The sequence below is a fragment of the Vanellus vanellus genome (assembly GCF_965231255.1).
Source record: "Vanellus vanellus genome assembly, chromosome: 5".
Taxonomy (NCBI): Eukaryota; Metazoa; Chordata; class Aves; order Charadriiformes; family Charadriidae; genus Vanellus; species Vanellus vanellus.
Genome location: NC_138910.1, coordinates 9,017,914 through 9,043,294, shown reverse-complemented (window position 1 = coordinate 9,043,294; position 25,381 = coordinate 9,017,914). Strand labels below are relative to the sequence as shown.

Here is a 25,381-nt window from a genome sequence, read left to right as displayed (position 1 = left end):
TGTGTGTGGTAGTTAATCAAATGTTTTGCACTGACTTCAGTAGTCTTTGGATCAGACTCTTGATGCATTAGAGAGATAAATTATTTAACTTGCTGAGTTCCCCTAGAAACAAAATATTGAGCTGCAAACAAAGCTAACAAACACCAAATGGGATACCATCTGCTGCAATGAACAGAACATGACCAGTTTCCCCTATTCTTGAGATTCTTCCAAAATACAATCTGAAATAGGTTTGTTAAACTCCCAACTGTCTCACAAAATTGGCTTAGCACAGGTTAGCAAATGCTAATGGCACCAGCAACAGCAAGCCAGGCTTTGATATATCAATTGGAGTTGTCTGTGATTTTATTTCTGTTGGACTGCCCTGCGTAAGAGCTCAGGAGGTTTCTGCTATCCAGAGCCCATGGAGCCTAGGGAGATGTTTTTGGTCGTGCCCTGTGTTCTAGCACCTATGGACACTGAGTAGTTTCTGCCCCTGAGTAAACGTGAATGGTAATTATCTATATAATGATGCAGCCATAAATCTGGATTCTTCTATCCTTTGACATCCAGCCTCTATGCCTTACAACATTCTGGAGGAACAGGATATGGAGGCAAAAAAAGCTCTATCTCCCACAGGAATGGCAGGAGATACCTGAAATCCCAAGTCCAGAGCATTCCCTACTTAGTATCAAAGTACCAAGTATTGAAGTTTTTGGCCGTGGTGGAGTACGTGTGGGTTCCCAAACACTTTCACAGGGACAGAAGGACACTGCTGTGCAGTGCATGTGACACTACTGAGTGCCATCAACAATAACCCTCTTTCCACTTAGAAAACATACTAATTGAGCAACCAAGTAGTTTTTATGTAATGTGATGAAAAAAACCAAGAGCATTTGCCTTGCAGAATAAGACAAGAAGATAAATGTCTTCATACCTGAATTTACTACATAGCCAGCCGCTTCATCTTCTAGTATCACCACTACAAGTGATGAAACTACCATGAGCAAACAGAACCTCCAAAGACTATTCAGTCTTTAGCAGTTAACCAGAAAGGCTACAGCTCTCCACATTATGCAGCTCTTTTAGATGGCGACTGTTGTTCTTTGGCTCATTCTGCTGCCTCTGTTTTCATCACTGCACTACTAATGATGCAATAATAAAGATTCCATGTTTTTACAATGGATTTTATTTATAGAAATGCTGTATTATAAATGTTGAACACTCTGGTACCCTGGCTTGGTATAGTGGTTCTCAGAAACACGATAAGAAAGGATGGTGTTCCAATAATAGTAATAATAAAAATATTCCACATAATGATATAGATGGAAATTTTAGCATTTTCCAGGAGCTCATACTCTAATGTTATGGAAAATGCAATAAAGAAATGGGTTTAAAAAAACCAAAGAGTTTTATTATGATATGATCTTAACTGCAACATAGTAGGACCAGATTAAAAAATACACGGTATTTGGCCTTCCTTTTAACTCAGGGGAAAACGTCTGCTGATGTTCCATGACATTGCCCACAGAGCCAATGTACAGAAGTAGGATGCTACACATCAAAATTCTGACAGATAGAGGGAGAACATCTAAACCAATTTTCAAGCCCCAATATAAACACCATGATTCTCACAGGATTGAAGTACGTGAATCTGTCAGAGATATTAGCAAAAGTTGCAGATTTCTAGCACCTTTGAAAACTGGGCAGCTGAAGCGTCTCAATATGAATTTAGGCGCAGCCATTAGGAAATGAAGCTTGAAAAAGATGGCCTATATTTTTTCTCATTAGGGGCCACAAAGAAGACTCTCCAGTTAGGCTATGCAAGGCAACATAATTCTTGCAACAGCGATCAGGAAGTCTGTGCTGGCTGCTTAGCTACTTCTATTCCTTGGCTTCAGGCATTGTCTGAAAAGCTCTTAAATTTCAAATCTGCTTTGCAACTCAGTACATGTGTTATCAACAAGTTTCCCAATCTGGTAACTTTTCTGCAGATACAGTGTCTTGGTGAAGTCTAGACACCCCTGTTATAAGAAATATCATAGATTCTTACTGCATGATTAACATTTTAATATTATAATGCTCAGCAATATAATTTATTCATATTTAATTTCTTCGTTCCCACCCACTTCTGCTTCACTTTTCATCCACCCAAATCCATCTGAGGTCTTGTTTTACAGTATGCTTTACAGAGCATTCAATAATCCATAGGATATATGCATATGTAATAGGATGTCAGAAAAACCACTTTTAAATGTTTGACTGGCAATTATTCTGATAATTCTTCCAATAATCACTTGGGGTTTTATTTGCTGAGAATAACTCTGGTATAATTAAGGGAAGTTCTTAAGGCTACAGCTTTTTATAGTATGTAAAAGTTTTAGTGATCTCTATTAATGATTAGCCAAAGAATGGAGTAATCCAGAGAACGCTGCACCAATGGGAGCGGAGCTATCAGGATATGTCTCAGTCACTGATGGATTGATGGGCAGTTCAGGCTGGGAGGACTCTGACATGTGCTATGAAAACCTGTATTACTCTTCTTAGCCAGTGTGAAAGATAATTAGACATTTAAATTACATACCTATACCTTACAAACTTCCCTGTGTCACTTATTGCTAATAAGTCTGCTAAATCCCACGTTTGTTTCTCAAAGCAAATACAAATATTACTTTCCCGTAAAATAATATGGATGCTGCACAAGGCCTGGAATTCATGTATCGGGGCCTAAAAACACAGTAGGAAATAAAATATTTCACTTTGAGACTTGCTATAGAGGGTTTGAGTTCTCAAAACCCAATATTTTTCTTAAGGATTTAGACAATCTGTGTGTCATATTGCATAAAATCCGGTATAAATTCTCATTTAAGTAAAAGGTGAAACACTTCTGAGAGACAAAAAAAGCCTGCGGAACAAACTATAAACACCTGCAAATTATTTCAGTATGATTTTTCCCGATATTTGACATAAAATTTGCCTTCTTTGCAAAGAGTACATTGATTAGGATATAATTGTCTGTGTACATGTGAAAAGAAAAAGCACCCTATTAAAAAAAAGTAGTTTGCTAATATATTTTCAGTATACTGCCACAGTTCCTGCTACCATCAGCTGTGTAACTTACTCCTCATATTCTGCTCAGAACAGAACGCTCATACTGAAAGATCAGTCATTTCCTACCCTTCCCTGCGTGATGTTTGAGTGCTTTATGCAAAACATATCACTATTACAGATGGGGAAGGCAAGTTTCAGCTGGAAAAACAATTCACAAAAATATTACAGCATTATTCATCTCATTTAACTCTGCTAATCAGATGCTCCTCTCGGAGTCAAAATATTTTCCAGCTTCAGAAAACAAACAGCTCACTGAATACCTCTCTGCCCTACTGCTCTTATCTTGATGGAGTCAATCCGGTGTTTATTGTGTCCAATTTATTTTTTAGCTTTTTCTTTTATTACTACTAATAAATTTCTACCATTACAACAATTACACTATCTCACAAGCTTACTAATATTTATCATTTATTGCTGTTAATGTGCCCTGAATTCCATTTTGGCCTACAGTATTATTATCATATTCCAATTCAACGCAGAGAGAAATGAAACCTAAAGCTTTATTTCCAAAGATGGAGGACTGAAGAGTGTCTGGTTACAAATGGCAGAAACATTAGTGCACTCGGGCCATGCTGCAAATCACAGCAGCTCCATCTGTCAAACCTTTGAAAAACAGCTCAGAACATTTTCCACTCAGGGAAATCACTAGCAAATGATACTGTTATTCAATATGTACTTTTGGTTCTCATTAGACCAAAGGATCTACCTACTTACACCTAAGAGCCACAGTGTCTATTAAATCCTTATGAAACCTTCTGTTATATAGGCAAATAGGCATTATAGTGCCCAAGGTGTATCTGCAAGGCACAGTGCAGTGTGCTGGGAAGATACCAGTGAGCAAGCTGGGTGGGCTGGGACCAAATGCGGCGGGGTCTTATCAACAGCCCGCTTATTTCAGCTCCTCAGCCCTGCTGAGAAATGGCCTGGAGTAACCAGGCCATAAGGAGCTGTGCTAACGCTGTGCCCAAGCAGGCTCACTGTAAATTAGCTCTGTAAAGCTCTGTGTTGCTCTGGGCATTTGTACACAAGCAGTTTTGGACCATTTCTCCAGGGACTCCAGCAAATGAGCTGCAGGACTTTTCCTGACATCTGGGCCAGTGTGTAACGTGGTTATGCAGCTCCTACATGCTGAAAAGACAAGGTCCTCTCTGTAATTTGAAATTACTTGCTGAGGTGGTGGGATACGGGGTTTCTGCTCCAGTGATCGAGTTTTTCCACTAAAAAAAGGGCAAAGTTCTCCCCTCCTTACAGTGCCAAAGGGGTTCTATTCAGTGAGCACAACGCTCCAGCTGTGGCTACAGGACAGTTCAGTGTGTTGCCTTAAATCAGACAAGCCCACACTTCTGCATCTGGCACTCGACAAACCACACAGGCACACTTCACTCTGTGCTGTGAGTTACTCAGGGATTTAGCAATCCATGACGCTGTGCCATAGGCACCAGAACTGCACCTACGTGCCAGTGATGCTTCAAGTCCTTAACTTTCCTCCCGTAGCTACAGCTTTTCACTTCCTCCGCGTCTTCTCTCAGACTCACATCCAAATTCTTCTGCTAGCCTTGCACACCATGTGTTTCAAATGCCACTCAGCCTGCTGTACTATGCCAAAGACTTTCTGTCCCTCACCAATATCCAAATACTCTTTTAAAACGCTGTGCTAAAAGATATTTGAGTTAAAATGTCGCCACCTACCCATCCCCATAAATACACTAACCAAACATAAAATAGAGAGAACTTTTACACCAGCTGGAGGGGTAGTCAGAATGGGATTTGGTGGCACAGTACTAAAAAGTCCATTAGTGCTAGAAGCAGAACTGTATCAGCAGATAACAGCTTCCAGTTTTTTTAGGATATGTTTTTCCTAAAAATATCCCTCGCATACCATTAAAAAAGTTATTTTCTCTGGCGAACTCTGCTTTCCAAATGTCGTTTTGCCTTGCCAAAGCCTTTTAGAAACTTAAAAAAGTTATGGAGAATGTTATCATCCTCCTCGCTGAGCCACTCTCCATTGCATGACTTTTTCCTAAAACTCTCAGCAGTGTAAGAAGCCTTAGTTGTTTCACCTAGAAGGCACAGGGAGAGAATGAGTCTCTGTATAACTGCAGCTTTTTATTGTTGCCAAGCTAGTTCCTCAGGCTAACTGTAAGAATGTTCTTCCACACTACACAACATTTCTTTTAAGCGATACACGTCAAGTGAGACTTTGGTCCCAGGAGACTGCCTAGCAGCCTTCAAATTGCTTGTTTTGCTGTCTCTTCACTTTACTTTTTGGAGGCAACTTTGATGCCCACATACTAGAAACAAAAAGACCTGATTAGGAATATAAGGCTCAGTAGAAGATCTTGGAATGTGAACCTGCCCTATGGAGGAGAAAAAACACATGCAGAGATGTAGGATTTGCTGATGTTTGGAGACATTCTAGCCTATTTCTAATTTCACATTTCCCCACATGAGTTGAATCAGGCTTGCGGCTAGGAAAAATATTTTTAATTCCGTACTACTCCCATGGGTGGTATGGTAAAATCTGTTTTCTTATCAGATCATGCTCCTGTGATTTTTGTCACTTACGTTGTCAAATACAAATTCCCCTGACAATAGATCTTACATCAACTTGGGTAATTACTCAGACAGTCTTTGCTTTGACGGAACAAGTATTGCATCATTCATCTGAGAAACAAAAACCTTTGATTAAATAGAAAGGAACTCTCGCAGCCCCAAGCCTGTCAGTGGGGAAATTCTATTCAGACAATTTTGACAAATGGAAACATGTGTAACTTAAAGACCTCCATACATACCACATTTAGGGAGCGTGGGGGGGCTGCGGTGCAGAGAGTGGCTATTTCAGTAGTGCAGTCCATGCCCAGCGAGGCCTCCTGCGAGTGCTCTCTGTGACCTCCCCGCGGTGGCAGCAGGCAGACGTGACCTTGCCTGGCAGCACCAGCTCCAGAGGCAGAGGTCCAGGGCAGCTCTGCGCAAGCACGCACGAGGCAAGCGAGCTCGGGGGCAGCCTAGCTCCAGCAGGGCCACTTCGGGGCTGCCATGACTGGACTGCACTCTGACCTAAGCAGGTACGTCTGCATGGATTTACACCACCGTGAGACTTCTGGCTTGTGTCCTAACACAGTGCCCAGTACCTGCTCCTTTTCTCTGGGTGAGGTAGTTCGCTCTGCTTCCAAAATAGAGGTGCTGAGTCCTAGATGGGCATACAAGTCTGCTGGGCAGTTTACTTTCCCTTTGTAACACTGCCCTTTTTAAAACTGCTGCTGGATCTTCTATATACAGCCTGTGCTAACATGATCTGAATTTTGAAGATCTAATACAAAAGCATAAATGTAGTAAACGTTATGTTCAGCTTCTGCGGCAGGGAGGATGGAAGGATAGCTGATCCCGAATGAATTAGACCCTCCCTCTCTCTGGTTCTAGGCTGACATCACCTAATGTTTGCATTAATAAACTACCACCCCAAACATATGCAAAGATTTTATATACTAATTCCTTACATGAAAGAAAAGCACTGATCTAAACCCACAAAAGCCAGGTGAATAACTCTGCAGACTTATTCTCTATCTACAAATTGTACTAAGGTAGTATCTTCCTTAACATCTTAGTTTCATCAGGGCTAGGCAAGGAAATACATCTGATTGCTTCTTCACCTTATAAGCTTCTGCTGTCTTAAACCTGGCAAGGAAAACAGCAAGGAGGAGGTGAGGTTTCTGTGCTTGATACACAGTAACTGAATTATACAATTATACAATCAGTACACAGAAATCCATAATCAACTAATTCCCGGATTTGATCTAGCCCATCTAGATACTTTCTCTTATTCTATCTTCTCTTACTTTCTAGTATAATAATTCGTAAGAGTTGCTTCAAATTCCGTATTTGCAGTAACGCACACATTGTGCAAAACAGGCTAAGAGCTAGGTCATCTACAGCATTTGCCATTTCCTTTCTGCTTACACCATGAGATAGTTATTGCTGTCCGCAATTTACAGACAGTGAAACTAAGATCCTGAGACCAAGCAACCAGTGCTGCCCCACCTGCAGGAACTCTTGTTATTATGAAAGTATAAGCAAGGTAATTATTTAGTGCTCACTTGAGGGTGCACTGAGATGCAGTTTCACTCTCTGGAATACAAATGGTAGCTGCAATAGCTGCTTTTTTACTAGTTCTCCACAGAGGAAAGCTTGGGGTGCTGCGCATCTTGCTAACTTTGGGTTGAAAGTTGGGTACTCGGTGTAGGCTAGCTGCATAGGCTCCCGTTCTCTGGTCAGTGCAAAGAAGCGAGGAGTTCCACAGGTCAATACCTCCTCCCCACTTTTAACTCTTAGGATGCAGCTCTTCCCAGCTGCTAATTGGACCTGAATCAGTACCTTAGGCTTTTTCACGTGTGATAAACAGAATGCCTTCCTAAGCATATCTGATAATGTGAAAAAAAATCAGTTCTCTGTAAAAGCAGAGCGCACATGGGCTCCCTGGAACTACTTCAAACATTTAAATATGGAGAGTCTCTTTTAAGATGGGCTCCATTTAAAAGCTTTTCTCTTTCAGAGAGAATAAGGCAGCTTCAGAAAGTGACTCAGAGAACCCAAATCAGGCACATAAGCTTTGCTGGCACGTTCTCCAAGAGCTGCCTAAATAGGTGAACAGTGCAAAGTGCCCAGTGTGCTGCCAATTCGTACCCTAACTCAAGACCTACTGATCTCAGTAGGAGGCCAAACGCAAGCAGGAGCAGCTCATGCCTGCCTTTGTTTTCCCCTTACTCTTGTTTAGTGTAGCCTGCAGAAGTGTCTAGGCTGCTTTAACTAATTCAGGAATGCTGGAACATGCTCTATAGTATCAGCTTAATGCTCTGGGATCCCTGACGATGGCAAGTTTTGTGCAATTACCAAATTTTCTTATTCTTCTTTCTAGCCCTTTTGTGGATATTCCCCTCTGTTAATACGATACATGAGAAGGCTTGTGAGTGCAATGAGTCAATCAGATAGCATTAACTCCCAATCAGCTTACTCAGCTGTAAAAAAACCTTAAGTTTATCTGGGAATGCCGCCACATCTGTCCCATGTGTAAGTGCAGCCAAAACAGCAGCAACTTCTCTAATTTTTCCTTTTCCTGTATTTGTCAGGAAGCTCTAACATCTACTTGAATTGCAAGACGTGGTGATTTGAGCATTTGATCTCCTTCATGAATCATCTGTACAACACATACAAACTCTGCCGTGTTGAGTAGGACCCTAACTTCACATCGCACATACAAGCCTCTTTCATTAAACGAGCGCCGTAGTTAAATTGCTGATGTAGTTAACATTGTAACTGTGCCAGAAATGTCAAATTTCTCATGTATGTCACCACAACTGAGGGAAAACAAGAGGATTTAGAAGCTTGGGTACCAACCCCTTCCATAAAGGATCTTTTCCGTAAAGGGTTCAAGTCATGCCTTGAAATACAAGCAAGCCTTCATGGCGACTCAAATTGAGTAATACATAGGGACAAAAGAATGCAAGAAGGGCTGTGATACAGAAAAAAATTATGTGATGGTTGATTAAGGACAGAGGAAAACGTATTTTTCATGCTGCTTTGGGATCATAAGGGTGATTAAGTAATAAAAGCTTTGACCAACTCAGTTACTTCTCCAAGGGAACAAAGAAGACAATAGAAAGTCTTGTGTTGGTTCTCGTTTGATTATAAAATAAGTTAATAAATAATGAGCCTGGGTGAGGGACATTTATCTTGTTTTCTGAAATCTTATAAGAGAAAATAAATCACTGAGCTTTTAAAGTCTAAACAATAAATTAATTGAAATGTGAAATAATTTTTTCATTGCAAAAATACGGTAGCAATCATGATGTCAGCAAACTGCTCCAGGCACTACTAGTTACTGCTGCAAGGAAGAGGAACAGCTGTTTAATGCGCCTGAAGTTTCACTGAATAGGTGTCTCCCATGGGGTGACTGCGGTGGACTGTGGATCAGGTGCTGCATACGCTTTATTAAATCAGAAAAATTTCTGTTTCATTAAAATTAATTCAATTGATACATATAAAAATGATAGTTGCTAGTTTACAAAATCCTACATGAGAAAAATACACCACGGCTGTTAATTTAAGTGAAAGTTTTATGTCCATGATTCAACGCATTTCATTCCTTTGTTTGAAATTGTGATTTGTTTTTATTGTCCAAAATTCTGCAGTGTACAAAAGGATGACATTATTTCAGAATATGTTTCCCAGGTCAAAATAAATGTAACATCAAATTGGACTCAGTGCCAAGAAAATTTAACCAGGATGCTGTTTAAGACTTGGCAGATAAGAAACTGGAACGATAAATACTTCTCCTTTCAATTTGTAAAAGCTGTTTTTGATTCCTCAAACTGTCCATTCAGTGTCCCTTTATCATAGTAATTGCTCATTGGTTGTTTCCCTTCTGAAACTCCTTCCGTGCAATACTTTTTTGCTGATAAAACTTGTTGTGTATATGCTTTGGGGGTAACATTGGTGGATATGTTCGGTGAGAAGGAGACAATTCAAATGACAGTAAGTCTTGGTTAACAGAGCTTCCTGCCAGAATGTCTCATTAGAGCACCCAGTCTGAAGCCACTATCGTACTGGTGCTGTACAGTCCAATTTAATTGGGCTGAGGGACTGATACAGCACACTGCTCTTTCGACAAGCGGCGTAAACTCATTCTGTCCATCACGACACTTGGTTGTTATTTTTTTTAAAGGCTTCACACACAGCATTTGGGAATGAAATTCGAAGCACGTAGCATTTCCTTTTTCAAAATGCCAAATATTCTGCATGAAAGCTGCACCCCCCTTCCCCCCCAAATTTCTCTGTTTTCTTTTAGAGTTGTTGGCCATAAGTGCGTCAGTTTCAGGTGTCCCCCTTTTTTTTTGTGGGTAATGTTCCAGATCACACAGTTCCAATTTAAACAGAGTGTGCATCTTCTTGGTTCGGACAAATTACAGCTCAGAAAAATTTGCCATGCTGGTTCAAACAAGGAGTTCAGGGCAACCTGCTTTTCATGGTTAGTGCTTCTCATTTGTCATTCTGAAAAGTTTAATACTAATAGGCAAATCTCTAGTGCTTTATTGAGCCTTCACTGTTCAGCAAGAGGCAATGCTGTTTTGAGAGCTATTTCAGATCCTCAAAAGTAATCTCAGAAGCGCCCCAACGTAATGCATGAAAAATGCTAGTGCTGAGTTACACCTGTTGCCTTCCAGTTTAATGATGGATTTTTACAAGGCTCCTAAGGCTATTTCAATGAGTTTTGTTCAAGTTTTGATGCTGATTGGGCACACTGCAGAGATGTCATGTACAAGAAATGCACAAGAAGAATGAATTAAAAGTGGATGTTAGTCTGAGCCACTTTTGTATAGTGGAAGCAAATCTAATTGCTCTGTTAATAGCAAAAGACCTTGTCTAACAGAAGGCAGAACTGATTTTTATATATTTTTATATATATACATACATGCATATATAATTCATCTCATCTGCATAATTAAGCTATGAATTTCTAGATGTTCAAGATGAGGAGCTAAGTGGATGCTCAAATTATTTTCTTTCATCTATCATTTCAATACTCTTCTGCTACCTTTTTTGTTTTCCTTTTCTTCTTCCCAACTATGAAGCTAGATTCTTTAAAATTCTTCTTTCTAATATGACCCAAATATATTCAAATTCAATCATATTCTGGGTAGTAGTGGAATTTGTTTGATTGGGAAATGAGGCAGATACATTTCAGGATTTTTCTTCTGAAATTTGTGAGTCAATTTAATATTCAGTTAAGCAGGACTTTCATGCCAGCAGAGTTGGAATAAACAGGGGCATTGCCAGTTTGTTCCACACATTCCTTCTGCACATTTGGCCCAGATTCCTGAAAGCTGTAAAACTCTAACTTTGGTTAATCACCTCTGAAGTTACAATGCACAGTGATTTTCTGAAGCTGAAAACGGGGGTGTGGGAAGAGATAAATTCTTTTTCACTTACACCAGAATGCTACAAAACAATAGCTCATTCATTATTTTCTGCTACCACCTTTGTTTATACTGTAATATACTCAAAATGTGCTGAGTGCTACACACAGAAACAAAAGAGCTTGTATTTAAAAAGAAGAGCTGGAGAAAGAGACTGAACATGGAGGCAGAATGATTACAGCGGACCAGGGCTGGGTCGCTCTATTTTCAAACAAATAGGCTTGTTAGAGCAAAGGAGAGAACCAGTGTGAAAGAAGTGTGAGGATGAGAGGAGAAGGCATGAGAAAAGAGGAGGAAAAGAGCAGGTTGAGAAGTTGTTTTTCAGGGTTTTTGAGACTGCACGATGTCAGGTTCAATATTTTTAGAGACAGAAATAAACAGCAAGTGGATTCACATGAAGTAAGCAGAGAAAACAAATTTGTTTCAGTTTAGCATCAAGATCTGGACTGGTCAGAACTAGATCAGGACTGATCTTCATCAAAAGATGGTAAAAACCCTCAAATCAGGAGTTCCAGAGCTAACACCAAGAGTTATTTCAAAAGAGAGCAGAAGATAGCTGATTTCCCTAGCGTAATTTCATTTGAATTTTCAGGAATACTACTTTAGATATTTAATTCATTTACTGCATGTTGTGCTATACATATTATCTAACTATATGTGAAGGAGCAGCCTTAGAAGATAAATTTTGTGTTCTTTTGCTAGCCTTAAATTTCAACTCCTCTCTAATGGTAGAGTGCTAGTGCTAGCCTGTCTCTACTTGTCAATTTTGGAACTCTAATTCTATGACAGGTGAGCATCAGAATGTAACATTCTGTTCTAAAAATATTTAGATCTTTACTCTTCAGCGGGTCATGCTGTTGTTTTCAAGTGTGCCTGGTTTTTGTAATCAGTCAAGACACTGAGGAAAAAACAAGAGACAAATACAAATAATCATGAAGAAAATGAGAAGCGATACGAAAATCACAGTTACTCACACTTGGGCTCTCCTTGCTCTTGCTGTCTTTACTGGAAGCCCCACTCAGCTGCTCAATTAAACTGTAATGTGTTAATTGTTCAGGTCCATCCTCTCCAAAATGGCCATAGAAACTGTGTTGGTATAAATCCAAGATTGACATCGGGTTCCCCAGAAATGACTTTCTCTGATTTTGTTTTTCCTGCTCAGCTGGAAGAGATATTAAAAATAATATTATGGCATATTTAATTGATGAAATGCAGTCTACATACATTGTAATGTAATTTTACAATTTTTAAATGCATTTAAAATGTTTTAAAGAATCTGGAATTCAATGTAATAAAAGCATTTAAATACTAGCTCCTAACTCTCCAATCAATGCATATACAGGGGACTGTTCATACTTAATATTGAAGGTGAAGGAGATGGTATGAGACAGCCAGAATTAATTTCCTTTCTTTTTAAATTATAGACGAGATGGTTAATTTGGGGGAATCGTTCTACTTATTTATTTGCTGTAAGATTTTGTTCCTCTCTCTTAATAGCCTTACATGGCTGATGTGCTAAGTTCCTTTAGCATGTCTTTCAGTTTGGCTACATTTGATAATTCTTTCCTTTTCACTATGTTTTTAGCTAATGAATTCAACAGTATTAAAAAATACACTAGTAAGCTAAGAAACAGGTCTTACCCATTTGTTATAGATCTTACTGTAATACAAGGACATTAGGAATAAAACCTCAGTTTCCAAAGTCCAAGGCTGAAAACTCATTCAGAAGATCAAAGCAAAACCAGAGAGACTTTCTGCAGCTTCATGAGAACGCACAGGAGTCAGAGGCTTACATGATCATTAGCTTCTTTCCTCACACTTCTTGTTACCCAAACTTCAACTCTGCCTTATAACCTATAGCATTAGAAGAGCCTCTGCCTCCAGTGCCTCCAACAGAACTGCATCAGGCTAAAACCTCAACGAAACTGGAATCAAAATATTTTCGTGGTCGAAACAGACGAACCTGGAATATGTGGCTTATTCCCTGCTATTCTACTGAGCTTCTCTATAAGCTTGTGAAATGTACTGGGAGTGTCATCCACAGCCCACTAAATCAATGAAGGTCTTATCAATGAGTTTTAATAGCCTTTGCATTGGGCATTCAGTCTCTCAGTCTTTCTGTTCCCTGCTCATAAATGGAAAATGAAAATCACTCCAACATTATAATTTTGCAACCAGTGAAAGTTCATTATTGTTTCGGGGACTCATCTAATAAATTGATTGTCAAGTGATTGTCCCCCTGTACTTGGCACTGTAAGGCCCCACCTGGAATACTTGTGTTCAGTTTTGGGCCCCTCACTACAAGAAAGACATTGAGGTGCTGGAGCGTGCTCAGAGAAGGGCAACAAAGCTGGTGAGGGGTCTGGAGGACAAGTCTTCTGAGGAGCGGCTGAGGGAACTGGGGTGGTTTAGCCTGGAGAAAAGGAGGCTGAGGGGAGACCTTATCGCTCTCTACAGCTCCCTGAAAGGAGGATGTAGCCAGGTGGGGGTCGGTCTCTTCTCCCAAGTAACAAATGATAGGACAAGAGGAAATGGCCTCAAGTTACACCAAGGGAGGTTCAGGATGGATATTTGGAAAAATGTCTTCACAGAAAGGGTTGTCGAGCACTGGAACAGGCTGCCCAGGGAAGTGGTGGAATCACCACCCCTGGGGGTATTTAAAAGACGGGTAGATGTGGCGCTTAGGGACATGGTTTAGTGGTGGACTTGGCAGTTTTAAGTTGATGGTTAGACTCAATGGTCTTAAAGGTCCCTTCCAACCTAGACAATGCTATGATCCTAAATATAATTATCTATACATACAAAAATATTCTCTATGAATTGTTTTGCTGCAGCCCCTGCCTCAGCCTCATGTGGATGTTTTAGGGGTATATCCCTTTTGTGCATAAAGAAGCTAAGACCTTTGAACCAAGAATGGAATAAAGTATTGTTATTAATAAGATGTGAGAACTGCATTTATAGAGGACAGAACAGAAATCTTGACCATAAAGAATGACCATAGCAGAAATACTTTTGCAATAATGCTTTATAATTTTTTTTCTACTTGTCTCAGTCGCAATTTTGAATTTTAGTTCAGTTACTAGCCCAAAAGTTAGGCATATACACAAAATTAATGATTTGCTATGTAAGAAGGTGACTTCAAGTCATGCTTAGGTATCATTAAACTTGGAATCTGCTGCCATTTAATGCAACTGCTTACCCATGATAAAATCCATTTTTTTGGCAAATTGTGATCAATACAGAAAAAAATGCTTATCTATCTCTTTAACAAAACACATCTTTCTTGCATTAGAACATGATTTATAAAAAGCAAAACCTGTAAAAAGTAGTGTTTATGGGCTGAGTTAAATGACTTGCAACGTTTCACACAGATTAAAAATACAAAGTTACAGGTGTAATGTAAACAAACGGTCCTAGCTTCCTACTCTGCTCTCTCTCTGGTGGAACCAGAAAAAAATGGATTAGCTCTGAAAATGCCAAATGTTTAAGTCCAACTCCCCTCAGACACTAAAGAGCACAGTATGTCTGTCAACAGTATCTAGCCGTCCACGGCATTTTTAATGCATTCATGACTGCGGTATCTACTGTAGGTGCTAATCTCTGCTAGGTCAAGCTCACTGCTGTGCAGAGGGTCAGCACAAATCCTATGAATCACTGAAGTGCTGCTTAAGCTCTCAGGGCTTCTGTGGTGCGGAGACCTTGCACTGGCCTTTGCACTCGCCAGAATTTATCTCCTGCAGGGAAGCTACCGGCTGCGTAGGCATGGATATGAGCCACACTCTCCTCCCCCTCCCGGAGGGCACACATCTGCCCTGAAAGGTGGCTTGCAGCATGGGAAGCTGGTGGTCAAGACAAGACAGCAATTTCTTGGGTTATTAAACACACAGAAAACTATTACCTGAAGAACTTCACTTAATGTGTTTTTATCTACTGGAATTCAGTAAATTCCAAATTGCTATCAATTCTTGCAAAAAGGTTTGATACTTGAAAATGGCAATATACACACAGAGGACAATGAGAGAGACTTCACTATGGCCCCATAACCAACATCACTTTGATACGGAGGTTGGAAAACTATGGCCTTGATCATTTGGTTATTTCAATTGGCTAATATAATTAAAAAGAAAAAAGGGAAGCTATCTATATAGTCACCTTTTGTATTTTGTACTAACGTACAGAAGGCTTCTTTTTACCTACACTGCAGGGATTTATGCATAAAAACCTAGGAGTTAAGCCCCTGCTAGCAAAAACTGTGGAAGAGAATAAAAAAAGATACACACAGAATAAAAAGCAAAAAGTAATAAAAAGCTAATGGAAAATTAGACTGAAGTAAAATCTGAGGTTAGAAAGTTAAAACTAGACAGAAAGTTTAATGAAGGACACTATCTGCTGCTGAGTCAGAGTGGAGATGAGGGATATACATTTTTATTTACAAATTTGCAATTACCTTGTTTGTTGTTCTTTGTTAACTCTACAAAAGTCTCCTCTGCAGTCCTAAAATAATTTTTTTCATACTCTGGCTCCGGCTCAGTGTCACTGCTGCTTGCAGAATAAGTACAGACTCTCAGAGCTCTGTCCTGTACAAATAAGGGTATTGCCATCATTCAGATGATGCATATATATCAAAATAATGCCGAAGATGGTATTAGGAGTGGAACATTCTATATTCACCATGCAGTATAAATTGATACTTAAACTAGAAAAAAATCCGCATCAGTTTAACTAGCCACTTCTCCTTCAAGTAAGTAGTCATCAGTCCGACATGGGGGAAATAACACATTCTTGTCCTGGTAAGTATCCTGAGTTAGTCTGGCAGACGCAGTCCAGATTTTACCATTTTTTTTTCCACTGCAACATTGTTTTCAAATCTACCAACACTTTTAGATAATTTCACCCATCAAGTTCATTTTTAAAACTTCTCAAGTATGTTTAATACAGTGTATTTGTAACATATAAAATTATCCCACATCAAATGGTTTGCTGCAAGCGATACTAGAGGCAATTAGGATGGCCAGTAGACAATGCTCATGCTCTCTATACCATTAAATACTAAATTTGTCCTAAATTCATGTCCCTTGTCCTGGCATCTACATTACAGTACTGGAGAGCCCTTGATTCCCAGCTGATTCCTATCCCATTTTTCTTCAGGAAGCAACACTAAGGATTTTCTTCTGGGAGTAAATAGGAATGCTGACAGCTCCGGACAGCTTCTAATCATGGAAGGCCTGAAGGCTTAAAACTTTCAGGAGCAGCAGCACAGTACAATAAAACGCACAAAACGGGTATGGGGATGCTAAGCCTGATACTGCTCGGTTAACGGCATCTACAGTTACAAATACCACCTACCATCCTAACCCCCTTTGCCTATCACTGGCTCAAAACAGTTTTTAATTCTGGTTTTCAGAGAGTGATATTAATTTCCCCATCTTCCCATCCATGCAGCAGTTTTTAACTGATGCAGAAGGACACCCGTTTGATAGGAAGTACGTACTTGTGGAGAGGGCACCAGACCTGAGGATACCTGCATGTAGCCAGGTATGCCCAATATTATCTGTAAAATTGGGAGATTGCAAGTCAGCTGTAGTCCCGAAACCATATAGACACATTCACTCCAGCTACACCCACATTGACCTTCTGACTCTTAGGCAGACTAATTAGCAGTAACACATGTATCATGTCTTATGATGGTTTTGGGACTGGAGGTGGTCCGTCATAACTGGCTCAAGGTGAAGACTGCACTGATGTGGTTGTTACTTGGAAGCCAACACTATTGCACTACAGAGGATTCACCACCGGTTTGTCAAGGATATACAAGACAAGTAATTTTCTCTCTCTGTTTCCGTCCTAAATATCCAGAGTGTGGGCCATATAAAAATGTGAGATACCCCAGCGGGTAAATACATCGATAAAGCAGACATGCAAAAAAGTTAGGCAACAAAATGTTTTTAGCCTCTTGTAATGTGAGGCTTATTATCTAGCAGTGTCCGACAATTTCCTTGCCTAACGCCCACTTTCTTGATACAGTTTTTTCTCTCTTTGCTAACCTGCTGACCCTGTACTTCTCCCCGGGCTTGACAGCCTGGCATTGCTGAATGTGAATAACTTGACAACCATCAGCGGTAGCTTTTACACAGGTATGTGCATTTGCCTGTTCTTTTTACAGTTTTCACGAAAAGACTGAAGGACAGACAGATCATTGCGGGGATTAACCAAAACCACACAGAAAGATGTAAGAAAAGCATTTTTTCTTCCACAGTACTTTCACAGCACATCTGCTCAGGCGCTCATACTACTCAGCCGTACAGACAAGGAAACCTAGGCCTGGGGAAGAAAAGAGAGCCAAATCTCACGGCAGGCAAACAAACAAGACCACATTTCTTGAAGAGAAAAACAGGGTAAAAGGTCTCGATTTCCTTGCCTATAAAATGCCTGTGAGGTTTTTAATTAAAATATGTTTATAAACCATGAGGTCAAAGTACCTTTGGGTGCTGTATTATTATAAGTAATAAATAATGAGATTGCAAACGAAGGGCAAGAAAGTAACTAGCTGTTAGATTGCTAGTTACTCTTCCCACTATGTTAAAAACATTCCCCATTTCTGATTCTTTACACCACAATACATATCTCATTTAATAGATGCCACTTAATTTATACCTTTGTTTTAGTAGTTTTCTTGGTGGTCCGCCCTGGAAGAACTTTTCTATTTTCCACAGTTTCTTCAGTATGCTCTAATAAGACAGAGGTCACAGAACTTGGTTCTTGTTCACTTTGCTTTGCAAGGTTAATTACTCCTGAATTAAGAGAGACATTATTTAAATTGTAGGTCTCATCAACATCTTCATGACAGCGTTTCAATTATAATTCAGTAAAAACCAGGGGCAAGTCATGATACTTTCATTATGTCAAATAATGCCTTACTACTCAAAGGAACAATTTACTAACTTACTGGAATAATTCTAACAACTACAGTAGCAGAATTTGATCCAAAGCCTTTTCCAGTTAAAATGAGAAAGTAAGGCATGGATTTAAATCCCTCTATTAGTTTTAAAATAGAAACTCTTTCAAATAAGAAACAACATTCAATAACAACTTCTAGGCATTGTAGGATCTGCTTTGCTATTGTATGTTCTCAGAGAGAGAACAGTCTGCTAACATAAATATAATTAGAAGTACCTTTCTAGCAGAAATTGTCAATCAGCTAGCCTTTTTATTTGCTATATTTGCACTATGCAAAATCAGAACACCAAAGAAGATAGATGTTGCGTATGAAATAAAATGATAATTGTAATTTGGATGAGAAAGTGAGGGAGAGAAGAATCGAATGAAAATATTCTAGTAAAGAATGAGTTGACCCCACCATCTGATGTATACTACTTTTTTTTAACATCTCTTCATGACAATTTAATTAAGATACAAACCTTACAAGGTTGCTGCAGCGAATATTAGCATTAAGATCAGAACAGTCTTACTGCTACTGACTTCTTATGAAGCAATTCAATGCTTGCAGTTTCTGTTCAATTTGTTATAATGACAGTGTTTAATCATGGACTCTACTGCAGAGCACACTGCTGAATTGAGGTCACACATGTGGCTATTCAAGCATGTAGCATATAATCTATAACTAAGATTTCTCTTCTGAATCCTTCTTAGCTCTACCATTAATTAAGAGTACATTTATTTAAAAAATACTAAGTATTAAAATATCTTTTATTTAGGTTTGATTTGAAACAAGTAGGAGAGTCTGCAATGAAGCATACAATGCGTGTTTGCAGTCTATTATACGATTACAATACTGCACTGGGAATACTGCTAAATCAACTAAGTGCTAAGATGTTTAATTAGAATTCTTCTGTTATGCATCTTATGAACATATAAAAGAGGCTTCTTTCCTCCTAGGCTCAATATGCATCAGCTCATTAGCAGAGCACGTATTTGATGGCCTTAAAACTAAGCTTAAACTTGGTATTTAACCTTACATGCTAATTACATGCAATGTTTCTACAGATAGAGCAATACAGATTTATGCAAGTTAAACACTCACAACTTTTATAGGAGCAATAAATACTTCTGCTGACAAAGTGCTAACAACCATAACCCCAATAAATACATGACATTGCATTTAATCAAGACAAAACAATACTCTTCTCCATTAAACCAATTACTTTTACTGCATTTTGTACCATATTTATCATGCTGTATGTAAGGATTTCTAACGTTATTGACATATATATTAATAACTCAAAAATCTTCAAAAATGTACACAAACGGTGAGTGTGCATTTATAAAGAATCGCACGGAGCTCAAGGGAACTATTTACTAATACAAAGTTATTTGTCGGTGCTTTGCTGGATTGCTAGTCCTTTTATTCGTTTGTCAGCTTTTGTTTTATAGTTTAACCACACACATCACTGAGAAGTGAAAATAAGGTATTATATATTTGTATATAGAAAGGTATTTGTGTAATATAGTAAAGTAATGAGAGCCTTGTTTGAGGTCAAGGCTGTATATTCATTCAGACAGAATTTATGTATTGAGAACAAACGAGTCCTTAGTCCAAATCTGTTTCAAAAGCAAGTCTTTATGAATATTTTTTTCCTATGTCACAACATGGCTATGCTTTGTACTTTGCTGCAAAGTCTGATCATGAATATTGCTGAACATCTGCATTCTTATTCAAGTCAAATTCCAAGGCTGGCATATGTTTTTTCTTCAAGTACTGTTTCTTGAGAAAAGGACTTAAGTACTTAACACATTTGCCTTCCTCAGATAAGCATTATGTGTAACAAAATTTCCATATGGCTCAGGTCACAAACTTGTTAACCTTATGCATTCATAAAAAGAATATCTCCTGCTCTGCATTTAACATTTCTGTTATCAATTGTCATTATTATAGGACTTCTGCTAATGAAAACAGACGTCAGGGCAGAAATAATGTGATTTGCAGTGTAATTGACATTTTACCTGAGGAAGCTGGTTTTGGAAGGCGACTTTGAAAAGGTCGTATTCCTTTGGCAGTCATGGCTGGATCAGATGTTGAGTGACTAATTATGCTTTCCACAGACTCCTGGCTCTTAGCTATTGAAGGCACTTCTCGCTCAAGAGTTTTGGCTTTTGCTGAAGGAGCTGAAAGAAGAACTTCCTCAGAGGGTGCAAGGACTTCTGCTTCCGAAGTTGATTCTTGCTTAGAAACGTGTCGCCCTGTAGATCGGTTCCCTGAGTCGGGGAGGGGGAAGGTTCCAATCCCACTGTCCAGCGTCCTCATCTGGCAGCAAGACTCTAAGATACAGGAAAATTGTGTGACGGGGTGGAGCTAAAGGTGTCGCTGGTATTTAAAGACAGTGAAAGGGTCTACGGGAAAAAAGGGCAACTTCAAGGGAAAGTTTCAAGGAAAGAAAAACATTTTGCATTTTGTGAGTACGCTGTTACCTGTCATTTGTATGCTTTTGACACAATACGTCTAACTGAATACAATGAAACGTAATTTTGAGGTGCAAACAGGAGCCAAAACATTGAAATTGGTCTGCTTCAGAGTTACGATGTGATAATGAATAAGAAGAGCATGTCCTAGAAAGTGATCACAGATGCAATTTTTAAATGATTTAGTTTGAAGGCCCACAGGAAGTCTGGAGAGTACCGATGTGAGGGGTTGAGTAGCTCAAAGTATTTCTTCCTGCACAAACCCACACTCCACAAAAGCTTGGCCTCTCCATAGCGCTTTCTTCATGGTTTCTCTTACAAGAAGGTGCTAATCAAAATGTATCACTTATTCTTACACAAAATGAAGATCTACAGACTTTCCTAGACATAACCGTCTCTCAGAGCATCCGGAAAAACTTGGATAGCAACAGCCATGCCTCTGTTTACCTTGTTACACTCTGGTTCTGCACATCCCATTTTGGGTAAGTGTACACTTTCCAACACAATGCCAGACAAGGATACCTTAAGTACTTGATTTGGAAGGCGTATGGTCACACAAAACCCCCCAGCTAATTCATCCTACCGCAAAGGTGCTCTACTAACCATGGAACTGAGACAGATGGAAGTGTGGAAATGCGCCTGTTGCTATTCCAGCAGCTACGATGTAAGAGCACTGCCCCGCCTGACATTTTTGATCGATTTCCAGAGACTGGCCTTTTGTTTGTATAACGAGCAAACAATATTGACGGGACTATGATGGCACGGCCCTTGTGAGAGGTATAAACAGCAAGGAGGGAACTTCAGCACTAATGCTTGGAAAATAAGCATAATTTAGGTTAAACAGCTGGAAACATCCCTTGACAGTGAGATCTTCAGTCTGTGGCAGACACTCCCAAAGGAAGTAGAGGAATTTCATTTGTTTTGAACAATTTAAGGCTACATTGGGTAAAAGACATACTGCAGCGACCAATTGTACTCTAGCAGGAGATGCAGAATATGACCCAATGTATCTTTTCCATCTCCATTTTCTGTGTTCTTGAGTATGGATTTTTTTTTAATGGTATGCCCATTTGTTATTTAAGTTTGTTGTCTTTAGCAGTCCTATGTCAAGTCATTTTCATGATTTTTTCCTCTGCATTGTTTCTAATACTCTTGGAAATTCAGAAACATTTCTCCTCTATGGGCTTTGCCTGTTTGTTTTTGAAGTAAATACATTAACGTGGTCATTTTCTGTTAATATCTTAATCTAAATGGGCCTTATTTGACAGCAAGTAAGAAATTACTTACAGATAAATGTCTATTTATGTTTGCTGGTTCTTGTCAAAAGAGGAACGGTCTATATTTACATGGTCCAAATTACCTTTTCCTCATAACTCAGAAATAAAGAAAGATTGAAAGTGATACTGAGCACATTAACCTTACAGGGCCTAGCTGAGCTGCAACGGCAAAGCGAACCCCACGCTATCTTTTAAATGGGCAACAAGTGACCGATTTCTCTCACACAATTGCTGCATCCCAATTAATTCTTTCCATTGGTAAAAGAGGGTAAGGTATGGAAGCCACAGCTACCTGGCAACTACGTCTTCCATGACATTTTTGAGCTAACGTGCCATAATGATTTTAGAAGTTGCTGAAGGTTATCCAGGAAATGTGAAAAAGAAGAGAATTATATTTAGAACTTCTGCGCCAAAGGGAGGTATCCCAGCCACTGAACCCTCTTACTCTAGTTATCCATCCCCTAAGATATGTTTTCCTTTGTTTTTGAATAGCAAAATCCCTAGCTAGAAGTGGAGTGAATTGTTCCTCTCAGGATATAGCAGAGTGCAGAAAAGTAAGTTAAAACGCTAGGTGTCTGTCCTTGCCACTTAGATGTCCTTGCCTCTGTAGATAATCAAGCTCAAAGAGTGGGTTAGCTCACGGACAGGCCATGCTTCAACTAATGACTATCAGTGACAGAGTTAGTAAATAAAGGAAAATATAGAATAAGAAAGGACTTCAATTAGTTTCCAGTTGAGCAGAAGACAGACATTTGTGCAACACTGGTTATGTTGGAGAGGCAGAGCTCCTCGGCAGAGGCATGGAGTAAACTGGAAGCACCACAGAAAAAGCACATCCTGAAAACAAAAATCCGACGAGTCTCCCCTCTACTGTCTGTATGGTTAAAGCTGTACCTGATTTTGCAACCCAGTTCCACAGGGACTTCAAATGATTTTGTAGTGTTGTTCCTTTTCAAGCGTTCTCTAAGAAACTAAAAAGTAGTCCCTCCTAATTACTACAGGAGAATTAAGTAGACTCAAAATGTATGCCACACAGCAAAGCTAAGTCTTTTGCTCAGGGCAAACTGGAAGATGAACCCTATTTTATCTTCGGAGGTCATGTTTCTTAAAATGACATACGGATTTATCTTGCTCGCTCTTACTTTGTGTATGTCTAGGAATGGACCACGAAAGCAACGGCATAAAATCAAGAGAAATGTATAGTGAGGGCCATACGTCCAAGAAAATACAGTCTCCCGCTGTTCCCAAAATAATTGGAAAAGTGATGGAGGAGCACACAATCAGCATCACATTTAATTAAAGGCAAAATAGTTTGAATCGATTATAGTCTTCCTTCATAGAGCTATTATCCATGATAAAGGAAATATACCATGTGGAAAACACATTTTTAAAATAGCTCACTAATTTTTAATTCTGAACAACCACAAAAGGGCCTGGTTTTCAAAGTGCTCAAAGCTCAGTAGGTCCCATTGTGACACCTAAAGACATGTTTTTGAAAAATCCTGTGACTCAGCTATGTCGAGCAATCCTCAAAAACCTAGTCCTAAATCCACAGAGTACACCACAAAGTTCTTTACAGATGCTAATTTTTCACTAATAAAAGTAACTAATTCACCCCTAAAGCTATATCATACAAATAAAAAAGCATCTCTCGGAACAATTCGTAGTACTGAATGAATGAATATACGTTATCTTGTGTTGTTTTTAAACTTTTATGAAGCAACCGCAAAATAAAAAAATAGGTTATACATCTCAGTGACAGCTTTCAAACCAAACCGTTCATGGTCCATCTGATTTCATCAGTTGCACTGACACTTCAAATGACTGTTATCAGCAAAAGCTGCACAAGACTGCATAATGAAAATATGTAAAAGTTAAATCTCTGATGCTGCGACAGTACCACTCAATAGATGAAAAACGATACTGCAAAACATTAAAGTCTGAAAAGAGTTATATATGAGCTTAATTGCTTTTGCTTGCAAATTTTTCCTGGCACACAAGCCAAATTCCTTGCCCGATTCTGGGGGTTTTTGCCTCTTTCCCCGCCAGGGAATAAAGAAGCTCACACAATGATATTAGTTTTTATAGTGGACACAGACACACTCACCATCTGCCATTTCACTGAACTAGAATCAAAAGTCTGAAATACAGAAATAGCTCCTTCCCTCCCTCCCATCATGCAGACTTGAGTCTGGGCAGAAAACAAAGTCCCTGGAAGTCCTACTGTAGAGGACAGTTCAAAACTGAAAACAGAAATAAGGAAGGATGTAAGAGAAATTTATTGGAGATCCAGAAACTCCTTACTGCATGGGAATCTTTCGATGACAGCGTGTTTTAAGAGCTTTGTGGCCAATCTGCGGAAGACCTCAGCCACTGAGCAAAAGGAGTTAACACCGCATAGAAAGTTTTCTGAAAGTTTGTTGAACACCTTACTCCTCAATAATTTTCAGGTATAGTATTTTCACAGGCAAAGTGGCTGTGCAGTTCCTGCCCTACATCAGCTGGACACCATGGTAATTTGTACAATTTTGGTGTATTCCAACATCACTGGTGCTTCACCAGAGTTTTCTGGTCCCAGTAGACCACCAAGACCTCTTCAACGTGGAGTCAGGACCCAGATTAGATGGAATAAAAAGGATCTTTGAAAATCATGCACCATTCTGAGCGTATGAACAAGGGGAGAAAAGAAAAGGGACATTCAGGCTGGTAGGTATCAGGAACTCTAAAAATGAGATCATCGCTGGAGAAAATGACAATAGCAGCTCCTTCTGTGGGGTGTTTTACATCTTTCTCTGAAATGCTAAAATTAAAGAGTTAGAAGTAAACATAGCCCACTGACAAGAACTGACAACCCAGAATTCAGTACAGTCTTTTAGGGCATTCTCCTGAGCCCATGTAAAAATGCAACTCCAACACCAGCAACAGATCATTGAACCTAATAATTTTTCAACTTTTTTTTTTTTATTTCTTCTGAAACGTCTGCCAGAAAGATAGCATGAACACACCACCCCTAGCTCAGAAACTACCCTTGGTACAGATCACTGGAGACTGGGAGAGAACACCCAGGGAAGCTGACTGCTGACCTTGCTTTTGTGTTCCTTCAGAGGCACTGGTACCAGTCACTTTGTGAGTGAGAGCAGCTCTCAGTCTGACCTGGTACCATGCTGTTTTATGTTGTTATACAGCACGCTTCTCTGTTACTCTTTTTACACAATGCATGTGAAAGGGAAATCAATTTTGGAAAAAATAAAAGAAAACATAGAACAGCTACTATGAAGGGTATTGCTTCCAGCACAACACAAGAAATGTGAGTCCAGCCTCCCTCAGGCTAAGTTCTACACTGATGGTTGCAAAATAGGGTATTACTCAAAATAAGCAATGGAGCAAAATCTGTTGCACTTTTAGATTAGGCACATGCTAGTCTTTTGAATGTTGAACTTCCATAAACCTATGCTGAGTCCTAGCACATATCCAAGAGATTTCATGAATTTCATAGAAGACATAAGGTGATGATATAGCTTTTAAACACACCTTCTGATACACATTTCTTCAATAATGTGAAACGATACTAAGGGGGATATAATGCCACATGTTGTTCTAAAAGACCCTTTAACTGAGTAACTGGAG

General features: G+C 39.3%; 1 protein-coding gene across 1 annotated transcript in view; it reads right to left on the bottom strand.

The window, feature by feature from the left end:
• The window catches only part of NCKAP5 (NCK associated protein 5), a gene marked incomplete at both ends in the record, with an annotated part of 382,055 nt that overhangs the window by 13,881 nt on the left and 342,793 nt on the right, over positions 1-25,381 (bottom strand). Inside the window, 4 exons of the mRNA XM_082484353.1 lie at positions 12,035-12,222; positions 15,508-15,637; positions 17,715-17,851; positions 20,022-20,336. Of these exons, the coding sequence (XP_082340479.1) occupies positions 12,035-12,222; positions 15,508-15,637; positions 17,715-17,851; positions 20,022-20,336 (770 nt within the window). The remainder of the gene's footprint in view (positions 1-12,034; positions 12,223-15,507; positions 15,638-17,714; positions 17,852-20,021; positions 20,337-25,381) is intronic.